The 13451-nt window shown below is 32.5% G+C and overlaps 2 protein-coding genes across 6 annotated transcripts; one reads left to right on the forward strand and one right to left on the reverse strand.

Annotated features, from left to right (window-relative positions):
* The first annotated feature begins 132 nt into the window (after nt 1-132).
* ktub (Tub domain-containing protein ktub) lies at nt 133-5076 on the forward strand. 4 transcript variants are annotated; one of them, XM_012364243.2, is made up of 8 exons: nt 134-492; nt 1071-1206; nt 1328-1417; nt 1572-1750; nt 1863-2030; nt 2090-2435; nt 2737-2889; nt 3027-5076. In XM_012364243.2, exons 1-8 carry the CDS (start codon nt 451-453, stop codon nt 3158-3160), a joined length of 1248 nt encoding a protein of 415 aa, XP_012219666.1. In that variant the 5' UTR covers nt 134-450; the 3' UTR covers nt 3161-5076. The 4 variants fall into 4 exon arrangements, with proteins under 4 accessions (XP_012219668.1, XP_067213910.1, XP_012219666.1 ...); XM_012364244.2 differs by having other exon boundaries at nt 1575-1750; XM_012364245.2 differs by lacking the exon at nt 1328-1417 and having other exon boundaries at nt 133-492.
* Nucleotides 5077-5214: 138 nt separating this feature from the next.
* Nucleotides 5215-13319, reverse strand: LOC105670644 (uncharacterized). Of its 2 annotated transcripts, none has more exons than XM_012364275.2 (7): nt 12904-13319; nt 11940-12028; nt 11658-11806; nt 9638-11438; nt 9308-9517; nt 9141-9193; nt 5215-8939 (listed from the first exon to the last, which is right to left on the reverse strand). In XM_012364275.2, exons 1-7 carry the CDS (start codon nt 13029-13031, stop codon nt 8748-8750), a joined length of 2622 nt encoding a protein of 873 aa, XP_012219698.2. In that variant the 5' UTR covers nt 13032-13319; the 3' UTR covers nt 5215-8747. The 2 variants fall into 2 exon arrangements, with proteins under 2 accessions (XP_012219698.2, XP_012219697.2); XM_012364274.2 differs by having other exon boundaries at nt 11922-12028.
* Nucleotides 13320-13451: the final 132 nt, after the last annotated feature.

Here is a 13451-nt window from a genome sequence, read left to right on the forward strand (position 1 = left end):
GAAAGTTCATATCAAAGAGAAAAGGTATATTCACACGAATTTGTGACTATATAATGCACAAAGAAACTAACCATTATGGCATTATTCAAGTTCATATGAATATACCCTAATGATTAAATTAAAGAAAAAGTACACAAAATTAGAATTAAAGATCGGTCAATGTATTTAAATTCGCCGACATTGGCACAATACTGCAACTACGTGATTGAATTTAATCAACAGAAAAGTTTAGCTTGTTTTGATTACATTTTTCATGGTGCGACAAAAAGGTTACTTAGCGTTTACCTTTGCGAATCCGCCGTGAAGGCTATGAAGCCATCCAGTTCGGAGTGAACGGTTGCCTAGGTACCGCAAGTGAACGAGTGTATTTGACGTAAACAAACCTGGATTGTCAGCGTCTGGAGCTGCGCATCTCGAACATTTAATTGCCTGACAGTCAATTCACGCAAGATGACATCGTTCGATTTACGGCAGCAGAAGCTGGAACAGCAGGTACGATTTCAGCGTAGCAAATAAATCATGATCATTGATACGTAAATTTCGTCTCAGTGCATGTAACCTTGCTTCTCGTACAGTATAGCGACCTAATTTTTAAATTAAAAAAAATGTCACATCCTGAAAAGAATCCACTTACTGTTACTCTACAAGTAATTGGCCACCAATGACGTATCATTAAATATGCAAGCAACTGAAAGCATTGTAGTATAAGCTGCGCTTTCGATTATTGCTCGATGAATAATTAATGAGCGCTTGGACGTAATAATAGCTAATAATAGGTGACTTTATTGTCGTTCGAATACTTTTCTTTTTGTAGAATCTGTTATTAACAGACAATCTGCTGGTTATATTGTGTATTATTTTTCATGAAGTTTATTTATATTATATTGGAAATCAATAAAGAAGACTTTTCATTTAAAATTGATTGAAATTAATGTTATTTGATGGCAAAGGAATTATTTAATAGGATTTAAATAAAATTTGTATGAAAGTCATCAAACTGAATTATTTTCTCCGTTGCTTTTAATTGAGTTATGCTTTATGCTGTATTACAAATTATTTCTGTTATTTAGAGGCAACTAATTGCACAGAAGATGAAACAGAAGAGACAAACCGGTGCTAGTGGAATGGTGCAGGCATCTAATGTATCCAGTGCACAGCTGACAAGTCATTCTAATAAATGGATGAATCCAAACAAGGAGCTTCATGGTAACACAAAAATAAAATAATTCTATAATTATTAATGTAAAACCATTAAAACTAGTGCATTGATCGTAAATGTAGTTTATATACTACAAACGTACTTAGCAAAGATAAAATATTTTTTTAGCATATGATGGTCCATTGCAGTACATGTCTCAAGCAAGTATAGATATAGGCCCTTATGCGGAAAGAAAAAACAGTGACGGTACAATTAATGGTAAATTTATTGCTAAAAAAATAGCGATGTTTTTTACCATTTATCAATGCAATATTTTATCATTAGTATAAAAATAACTCACAAAAATATTTTCCTCTATAATTCTACTCGTTCAAAATTAAACTAATTTCTAAGCACCAATGTATTTTTTTAGTAGCAGTCGTCAATGAAAGAAGTTTGTACGAAGGTTCGCAAAGTGTTGATTGCGCCGATGAGGAATCATCACCTGTAGATTTTCATTCGCCCACAGAAACTTTACCATGTTCCTCGCCGCTTCGAGTGGCACCGTCAGAAGGAGCTAACACGCTCATCAGTAGAGAGAATAACTCTTCCGTACGTAATATTATAATTTTCTTTACACATTTAAAAATATTGTATTTGTAATATACAAGTACTCGACATGAAAGCTATACCAAAATAATTAGTTTATGTTTCAACTTTGCAGAGTCCAGAATTGGAAGGAAATGTAGAAGGCAACATTGAACAATTCGTATTACAACCTGCGAACAAGAAAATGCATTACAAATGTCGAATAACGCGCGACAGAAAGGGAATGGACCGTGGTCTTTATCCGACTTACTTCTTGCATCTAGAGCGTGATTACGGGAAAAGGGTACGTTTACATTTATTCATTTTGGCAATTAGCCTTCTATATACTTGTTATATTTATAGATTTTCCTACTGGCCGGTCGAAAAAGGAAAAAAAGTACAACGAGCAATTATTTGATCTCGACCGATCCTACGGATCTTTCGAGAGGGGGGGAGTCTTTCGTCGGTAAACTGCGGTCGAATCTTCTGGGAACGCAATTCTCGGTCTACGACAATGGATACTCGTTGATGAAGGATGATAAACGCGACGAGCGCTATAATCCGCGACAAGAACTGGCCGCGGTGGTGTACGACACAAATGTTTTAGGTTTTAAGGGACCGCGTAAAATGACAGTCATTATACCAGGTATGACTCCTGATCAGAAACGAGTGGAGATATGCCCGCGGGATGAATCGGAAACCTTGCTTGGTACGTATACTTTAAATGTAAAAGTAATACACAAAACAAATGAAATTAGTAGATAAATATATTTTAGAATGTTAAAGTGCAAAAAATTTTTGCAAAACAAAATATATGCTTTCCATTTATTGACTTAAAATTATATAATCACACAAATTACTAATAAAAATTGTTTAACTACGGAATACTATAATTAAAATGATTATTAAAATTATATTAAATTATGTTAAAATTATACGAGTAGCAATCCAGTAGCAAAATGATGAAATATTTATAATAAATATACATAACTTTTTATATAATTTTTCAGAACGCTGGAAATCGAAACATATGGACAGCTTAATAGAGTTACATAATAAGACTCCAGTATGGAACGATGATACACAGTCCTATGTGCTTAACTTCCATGGACGAGTAACTCAGGCATCTGTAAAAAATTTCCAAGTCGTCCATGACACCGATGGTAAGGCGAGATTTAATTTCTTATATAAAAATATATTTATATGACATAATTTCTAAAGAAATTGTGTGAATTTGAAATTGTATATAAATTAATAGTGTGGCTAAAATATATATTAATGAGATTTAAATTAATTTCAGTGGATTATGTTGTAATGCAGTTCGGACGTGTCGCGGAGGATGTGTTTACGATGGATTACAGATTTCCCCTTTGTACAGTCCAGGCGTTCGCCATTGCTTTAAGTAGTTTCGATAGTAAATTAGCATGCGAATAACAACGCGGCCGAACGTCACCGATCGAACACGGACTATCTCAGTTAAGTATATACTTGCCTACAAGTTATTATGTCATTCTAAATCGTTGGCTCTTTAACAATCAATAAGATCTGGTACCAGTCTCGATATGGTACTCGGCGTATCGAATTGTTTTATAATAACTCGATCACGATAAAACGTAACGAGAATTACTATAAATGTGTGTTCACTTTTCGTATTTCATAATAAATCTATTTCTATATTAAAGATATGCGAGATGACGACTTTTCAGCATATAAAAATGTTGAATTTACATAAGAATCTTGATAATGCTGGCATTATACTCAAAGTATCGCACGTTATATTTTGGCCAATTTCATTATTTGAAGTTAATTATCGACATGAAGCAATCGTATTGCTCGTTCGTCAAAATGATATAAATTCCTTGGCCAGTAATTCGGAATATACGCAATATACATTTGAACACATTTGAAATATTTTCATAAATATAATTCATAAACACAGGGTGTTTATAAATGATGAACCATAAGTATATGATTTTACAGTGCCTTTGTACATGATATTTATTGTGCATTAAAAAAATTATATTTGTCAGTCTTTTTTTGTCGACTACAAATAGCAAAAACAGAGCACAAGTTTTGTGGAAAAAATAATCTTGTTAAAAATTAATAAGAAAAATATTTAAATATTTTATTTAATAATCCATGCATTTTTACATACTCTCTTTCATAATTTTAATTTTTTATTTATATAATATTTAATAATAATCTTCTAATTATCTAATCCGAATAAGATCATGTATATAATTACATACCTTTTCGTTTTTTTGCCACGTGGAGATTCACAATTTTCATTATTACTATAAAATTTTGAAAATGTCATAAATATACGAAGCACAAAGCACACTATTAATCATAAATATATTGAGCACATCTTCACACTCGAATTTTCTCTGATAACAAATCCATTCAGTATTATAAAAGTATTGACTTTTCTATTAATACTAAAGATACCGAAAATCATATCGAATATTCATATATTAATTATTTATTATTTTGCATTATGCACAAGTAACAATCGACGATTACTTTTAAACCAAATTACAAGCGCAACGTAACTTGAAAAGCAATTTAAGATGCGCCTACGGTTAGTTACATGTTCGCGTTATTTCTATGTGTTGTGTATACTGTATTTAGGCGGAAGTTTATAAGAAAACGACCAAAGTATTTTTACCGAATTTTTCACACGATCTTTTGTAAGCACACGACAGTTATTTAAGTGTATTGTCGGACGATTAAACAATATTCGAGAACAGAGCCGTTGTTCAATCGTCCGATTATCACGGTAGCTTTTAACGCAGCAATATTTGGCGGTTAATAGAATTTATATTTACTGCAATAATATCTTAAATAAGTACCTGTATTATATAGCGGATATTAATTGTCCTAATTTATATACCGTAATCATTCTGTTTGTTATACATTATTTATATTAAGAACTTTTTCATATTCTCGTAATTATTGTAAGTGTACTTGTAATTTTCGTACTCTATTAATTCCACTTATTCATGTGCAGTTATTAGATTCATGCGCATTTATTAGATTCCGCGTATACTGTGTTTTATTATCATTATAAAAATGTTTGTATTTATATCTCTATTTGTGAAATTAATATTTACCGAATATATTTGTCTCGGAGGTTTGAAAGGCAGTTCACACATTCGATGTAATAATCATCTATTTATTTGTCTAACCGAGGAGTATATGTATCTAGTCTTTTATTGTACCGATAATATATTTACGATATTTTGGTACATTGTGTAGCGTAATAAATTATCATTTTATTGTACACTTCTAAAGCGATGCATTAATTTATAATTTGAAGTGAAATAAACGAAATTATCATTTGGATTGTACTTGTCGCATTGTTTATTAAATATTGAAAAATGTTTTCATCTACGAGATGTGCGAAGAAAAGAAATTAAAACTTCGGCTTTGTAAAAACGAAGTGCATCGCGTCTAAATTTTAATGGAATAGAGAACAGGCGAAGAGATGTCATAACATATATTATTTATTATTACAAGATTTATAAAAAAAAGGATAACATCAAATGTTCCCAGCATTATTTGGGCAATAAAATTTGGTAGATTAGTGAGCGCATTGTCTTAGTTTTTGTATTTTTTTATGTATAAAAAACCGCTGTTTGTATCGCGATTAATACAATAAAGGCACTTAAGGTCTAGCACTTATTGATATAATTGACATAAATAAAGATTACAATACGACAATTACTTTTTTCTTTTATTATTTACAAAAGGCGTATAGGATATTACTTCAATCCTGGTTCGAGATTAAAAATTAACTTCTGTTAATGTTACGTTTCCTGTAGAATAAATATTAACAATGTAATGATTCAGCTAAATAGTCCTGTAAATTAATTTTAAAATATTATTTGTTTTATAGAAAATTGCGATAACTCTCATAATAAAAATGTTAACTATACGAATATATAAATAATATTTTTATTATGAGAAGTGTATCGTAACATTCGATGAATTACACGATTTGCACAACGGATAAATAATAATATCCCTACATATTTACTTTTCCCTATTGTTTACTACGTAAACCAACAAACTTTTTATTTAAATTGGACATTTTAAAAGAATGTTCAATTGCGAGATTACCTGCAACAATAAAATATATTAAATATATTACTTATATAGACATATAAGTAACATATTTATTATTATAACATTCAATATTCACAGCATTATTTGGATAAAAAATGTTTGGTAGATTAGAAAGCGCAATTTTTAGTTCTTCTACTTTTTTATGTATTAAAAAAAGTGATTTGTATCTCGATTGATATAATAAAGGCACTTAAAAGTCTAGCACTTATTGACATAAATAAAAATTACAATACGGCGATAATTTTTTTGATTTATTATTTACAAAAAGGCGTACACGCGATATTATTTCAATTCTGATTCGCGATTAAAACTTGCGTTATTGTTACATTTCTTATCAAATATCAAGAATGTAAGAATTCTCTGTGAAATATTTGTGCAATTTAATTCTAAAATATTAATTCTTATAAAATTACAATATACTTCTCATAATAAAAATGTTGCTTGTATGTGATATAAATAACGTTTTTATTATTAGAAGTTTATCATAATATTCGATTGTTGACGACAAATAAACTAATAACAATATTCATACACTTTTGATTTTCTTCGTTATTTACCAACAAAGTACGCAAATTCTCTAATTCAACGTAAATAATGTAAAGAAATTTGTCAATTACAATTATTATTTGATGCAGTACAAAATGTTAAACGTGTTACTTATATGCAGAATTGAAATAATTTCACCCTTTAATATACGACTTCTAAAAATAATAAAACTAAAAAATAATCGTATCATAATTTTTATTTATATCAATAAATAGTAGAGCTCTTTATTGTCTTAACAAAGATGGAAGCGAAGATCCTTTATGTGGAAAAATAAAAATATGCATTCACTAATCCATCGAATTTTAATGCCCAAATAATGCTGGGAATATTTAATATTTCTTTATATAAATTTTGTAACAGAAAATATATGATTAAATATGTGTTCATAAACGTAACATATTTAATATTTTTTACTGTGGCAGGTAATATAATCGTAATTGACAATTCCTTTAGGATATCAAAATAAATTAGAATTAAAATTTAGAAGTTTGCAAGTTTTAATAAGCAAAAAAAGAAAAAATAAAACAAAAGCATATGAACATTGCTGTTTGCTCATTTGTGCAATCTGCAATCGTTATGCTGCATTTTCGTTTTTAATAATTATCAATGTATAAAAACTTCCTACAAAATGTATATGTATTTACATACAATTACGACAACATGTGAAATCACAAAATATTATTATGGTTTCCATTATTTTTTCTGTTCAAATATCGAACTTGTGTTCAGCGTATGTTTGATTTTAATTCGAACGCTAAACAGATGATATATGAACGCATAAATCGAACACTTTTCTTATATCACTAGGTTAATTCTCTACAATTTCTTTGTATGATGTAAACGCGACGATATGTCTCAGGCAATTTGGTAAAACGTTAGAGGCTAATTTATCAAAAAGAAAGTGCTCACATTGTCGAACAGGACGGAGATGGGAGTTAGAGATTGAATTTTGTTTGAAAACGTTCATTACACTCGCAGTCTTTTCTTTTTCGTACGCTTCGTATTTTGCTATTTTTTTTTTAACTTATGGCCAATTTGTTATTTATCGTTTAACAGGAAACATATAAATTCGAACATTATATATTACCTTTATATACATGAATTTTTCTGTTTATTGCTGTTGCTTGCATTTACTATCACGTGGAAAATAATTTTCTCTTTCGGGTTTTCGGTATAAAATACCGAAAAATTTCGATTATTACATTGCGTAGAAATTACAAGCAACACCAATACGATCGATAGCTTGGAAGCTTGGTTTTAGTTACGATAAAATTTATAATTTAAATTGTTCTGCTCGCGAAATAAATGAAGATTTTTTAATATTGCAATTAGGTGCTTTCCAGCTAGTGACACAAGAGTACACAAAATATTCTCTCTTTGCTCATTGGATATTGAACAAAGAATGATACTTGTGTCGACTTGTGCAACTAGCTGGAAAGAACGCAATAAACAAACTTTCAAAGTATTTTACAAAAATCACGTAATAATTTAAGACAAAAGAATACATATATATATTAGCAATGCGTATCAGCTACAAGATTATGCTTAAAAAAAAAATGCACATACGCATCAAACAGGAGCAATAATATGAGACGCGATATTACGTTACTAATTTTACAAATGGAATACAAATAAGCAACATGAAAATATTATAAATAATTAAAATACACTCAAATACATAACCAGTTCTAGCATGGCGATTAGAGACACGGTGATACGTTACGTTCTATTATATGATAATATCGTAATAATAATGCCAGAAGCAAGCTGATTGATGAGCAGAAATCCGGAAATCCGGAAACTTGTAGAATCAAGTGCATAAAATTGTGAATAAATGAATAAATCTTGATTGCGACAGCTTACAAATTGAAATGCCAGGAGTTAACTAATGTGATAAGTGAATTTTTTAAATTTTGCCTAAGTGAGTGCGAAAATTACTCAAGATTGAGTAAACTACAGTCACGTAGGCAAGTTTACAAGCAATTATTCGTTTTGGAGGCTCAGAGAAATAACTTATCACATCAGTTAGCTTGCTTGACGCATTTCAACTGGTTAGCTGTTTCAATCAAGTTTTATTCTCAATTTGATGCACTTGATTCTATAAATCGATATAGCATTATAAATAATAATTGCTTTTTATTATCTGGACTTGGAAGCTCAATAATACTGAATTCTTATCAAGAAGCTAATTCTTATCAGCTTCAAGGAACTTCATTCTTATTATATAATGGAATTAAAAATATCCTCCCATTTTTCTAATCGCCATAGTAGAGAGTATTAATTAAATATTTAAATTAAACATTCGTAAAAGTTTCTCTATTTTTACATGTTTTTACCATTCGAAATTTCACGTGGGTCTCTTTTTTAGATCGGCTTCAGTAGTTTTCGCACTCGGCCGGGCAAATCTGAGAGCCGGTATGCGTGACGCAGGTCTAGGAATTCCGCTCATCACAGTAGCTGGCTTACTTCCGGCATTCCAGTTAGTTGGCTGTTTCAATCGAGTCTTATTCTCATTTTTAGGCATTATTTGATTGGGACTCTGCAAGTCAAGATGCACGTTTATCATTATACAATCGTTATAATTTATTTTAGTTTCTAAAATCTCAGATTTTCCAACCGATTATGATCAAAGGAAATCAAATATACTTTGCTATTTAACGTTTGTTAAAAAAGTCTGCAAAAGTTTGACTATTAATTTTGACTTTATAGCATTACATAATCTTACACGAAGTATGCATACCTCTGTCTTTTCAACCTCACTCTTGCTCTTTGCTATGTTAGCTTCAGGATTGCCTTAAAATACATATAAAACATTTTATTTATTTACTCAACTATTTCATTTAAATTAAATTATACGACTTACTAAATATTATTTGAATTCTATATAAAAAAGAAAAAAATAATTACCGTCATTGTTTAACGCATGACTAGACTCAGTAAAACTCTCTAACGGAGAGCTACATTTCATACTTGTATCAGTATTTAAAAAATGTCTGTCAGTCTCTCCGTGTCCTACACCATTTTTCAAAATCGGGGAGGGCAGATCCGTTTTTTCCTCAATCCAAGTGTTTTCTAGAACCCGTCTGCTCAGTTTCGGCATCACATCCTGTTTCAAACCTGAAAATATCAATTAAAAATTGATGAGAACCCAAATAAAAACATGTTTAATTGTAAAGATTTTTAGATTTCTGAAGATTCTTTGGATCTCTCAAATCTAAATAGCAACTCAACCCTTACTCTCTTCCTGCATTCGTACTAGTTGATGCAGTTGATTGATATCCATCGTGTGTTTGCAGGAATTATGACTGCTGCTATCCGAGCACGTGCTGAGCCTGTCGTCCAGGTCGGGAGCGCTGTGAGCACTCTGAGTGCTCTCTATGCTCTCCGTCGAGCCAGCGGCCATGCCCTTCATCGGAAACTGGCTGTTGGCATCCGCGTCGACGAGTCGCTGCTCGGAACCGCTCCTCAGCTTGCCGTACGGATGCAGCTTACTCGGCGACTTCTCCGCGATGTTCCCCGCGATATTAGGCTGCGAACCCTTGATGTATCCGACACTGGATAAGCGGCTGACGGACACGCCGCCGACGGTCTTCAGCGAGCTCGACACGAGATTCGGATTGGACTTCTGCAGGAACTGAGGCAACTTCGACAACGTCTTGGGTAGGTTTCTCTTTTGCGCGTTCGGCGGAAGAGGCTTGCGGAACATGCTGTCCAGGCTCGGACGCATCTCGGTGTTTTCATTGGAGGCCATTAAATCAGTCTTTTTGACGAGATTGTTGCTCTTCTTCGTGAAAGTATAAAATTTACGTTGGTCCACTGGCAACTCCTTTTGAGCAGTCATCGCCGCATCTCTCTGATTCCTGTACTGATTTGTCGCCGCCATCAGAGTTGACTTTCTGTACGTGTGGTATCTGTTCGACGGAGAGATGTCAGTCTCATTCTCATTACAAGCTATGTGAATATTCTCTTTGGTGTCCCTTAAGCCGGGATGATCACTAGGAATATTAGTGTACGTGGAGTCCAGCCTGCGCTCACCACTTCGTTGAATTTCTGCCAGCAGCTCTCGTCTCAACGATGTGGGAGCTTTCAGCGTGGAATACAGAGTTTGCCGCGGCTGTTCCGAATGCTTCATGGCGAGTTTTGACGTAGGATTCAGCATGTTTGGATTCATCGGTGTAGATTGATTACAGGTAGGTACTTTGAAAGATATATTCAAGACGTTCTCACCAGCGCGTGGCGCAAGCTGCGTCGCGGACACCGCGGTATTGTCCGACAGAATGTCACACGTCATATTCAGATCCGCCGTGTTCGCTCGCATTGTGGGCTTGTACGTGTCACTCTCAATCGATACGGTTAAATTCTGTCCTTCGGCGTCCTTCGGCGAGGATAAATACGTGACATCTAACGGCTTAACGTCGTTGTTGGCCTCATTTTGCAGTTGCGCAAAGTTTACGTCAACGTTAGGCTCGGTTAGAAAAGTGGAAGACAAAGATGTTTCTTCTTTGTTGAGATTCGACCACAGTGCTGACGCTTCGACAGGAGCTTCAGCATTATACGTTTCGTTCAAATCAGGTTGAACAAGCTCTTTGCAAACGGTATTACTTGAAGAATTTGTGCAGTACGCGGTGTCCAGCGTAATTCTATTGTTGGCGCTTTGCATCACGAACGTTTCATTGCCGCTATTCGAGTTTGACTTCTCTTCTACATCGCTGCTGCGTTTAGCTGTATGCGCGTTTGTCATTTGCATTGTGTCGTTTTTCATAAACGTGGAATCGTTCATAAACGAAGTAACAGATGTATACATAAGAGAAGGCTGCGACACATTCATCAGTAGATCGTTAAATTCGGGTTCGCCTAAATTTATGAACGAATCAATTCCTTTGGACTGAGACAAATTCAGAAAAGCTTCCATGCTTTCCTGTCCTGATATTACTAAAGTTTCACCGGGAAAATTGTTCGTAGCCGTCATGATGGATGGCTTCAGCATTGGTGGCACAGATTCCTTGCCTTCGATTGTGACAGGCAAATGTTTTCCTGCCTAATTAAAAATAAATAAAAATTGAATATTAATTTATAAGATATTGAGATATTAACCATAAATTTTATACTTTACACATACTAATATAAAATAGAAAATGCTATTATGCGTATTCCATAATTAAATTATTTACTTCATAAGATTTATTATCTTAATTTTAATTTTTGTAAATATCTCTGCTTAGAAATGTATAGATTACAAAACTGAGGTTCCACTTACATCTTTTATTTGCGTAACATCTGTATTTTGATTCCATACATTCGACGAAGGGGAAGGTGGTAATCCTTCAAAAATCGATTCAAAACTTAGTCGAGCAGAACGTTTTTTAGATCTTGTAAATGTCCTTGTATTGATGCACTTCTTGTTAACTAAAAAAACCAAATTAGAAGCAATGATAAATAGTGCTAAAATTATAAATTGAGCTAAAAATATTTAGCAAACAGCTTATTGTTAATGCAATATTATTTTGCTTTATTAGCTTACTATTATTAGCTCTTGTACCTCGAGTATCCAATTCCGGTTCTGTTTTTAACCAGGCATATAGATCATGGATTGCAGATTCTGTTGAGCATTGTGAAGGTATGTACAACCTAAAAAAGGAATAAATAAATAAATTTAGTCATGAGAATGTTAACTTATACACACATAAATATATGTGTGTGTTTATGTATTTCCAAATAAATAATAAAACTGTACTAATATATTTTGAGTAAAAACAAAAAAAATGTTACTCAGATCCAGAAACTGTTTTATTAAAAATTTATAACAAAAAAAAAGGAAGATAAGTTCACAGAACATAAAATAAACCTACAGATATTTATCTTATCTACTTAATGGAAGTGTTTACTATATTAATACTGATCAACGATTTGATTTCAAATACATAAACAGAGCAAAAAAAGCAGATGAGATAAATGTTGTGATTGATAAATTTATCTTATGTTCTTCAAATTATTTTCTTTCTTTCTTTTGTTATAACTTTTTAATAGAGTATTTCTGAATTTATTGGTAAGCAAATATATTGGTACAATTAATCATTTAATTTATATAAATAACCTCTGTGTAAATGTCTATTTGTGTGTGTTAATTGCAATAAAAGTATATTATCTTTAAATTATCTTACATTTTTATACTATATAAACTAATATATTTATATATATATGAATCAACATAAATAGCTTTTAAATAAGTATAATGAAAATTGTGTTAAGAAACGTAATAATATATATTAAATCACATAAAGAAAAGCAAAGAAAATCTTTCAATCAAATAATTTCTTTCCTCAATAGAGAATGTCACCGAGAGAATATTTCATTACAAATATAAAGTACTATTGATATTCTATCCAAATATGTATTTCGACAAGTAGAAGTAAAATTGAGTAGAAATAAAGCCGAAAGAAAGGAATCATAAATATCTTGTAACAAAGTGTGAGATAATTAGAAGTCAACGAGTAAGTACCCACCAATTATCATTGTCCTCGAATTGCAGTTCCGACAAATCGACACGCTCGATCTCATCAACGAGATAGCCATCGTTAGTATATTCTGCACGCGCGACAATTCCGTCAGAATCCGTGATGTCTGCTGACATTTCGCAGCTAAATATATTGTCAAGTCGAATATATACGCAGACACATATTTCGCTGTTCCGGGTGTTCGCCTCGAGAAACACTCGCGTACGCACGAAAAAGCTCGAAATAAGGAAGAGGTTTTTTTTTATCCGTGACGAGAAGCAACGACCACGGCGACGGTGATGACTCGCTGTAATCGCTGCAACTGACGGAAAGAAAAAAAAAAAGTTATTAAAATTACTCGTCGAATCTCCTCGCAAACATAACCATAACGCGAACGCGAAGGCGGAAATTGCGGAAACTTCGTTATTTTCGCAACTGCCGCTAACGTCACGGCGCAAGAAAACTTGTATTTGATCTAGAGACCCTAGAAATAAGGTCTCTAGATTTGATCTGATTTGATTGGACTTGATCCAGTATGTAAGTACTGAAACGCGTTT

The sequence above is a fragment of the Linepithema humile genome, chromosome 6 (genome assembly GCF_040581485.1).
Source record: "Linepithema humile isolate Giens D197 chromosome 6, Lhum_UNIL_v1.0, whole genome shotgun sequence".
Classification (NCBI taxonomy): Eukaryota; Metazoa; Arthropoda; class Insecta; order Hymenoptera; family Formicidae; genus Linepithema; species Linepithema humile.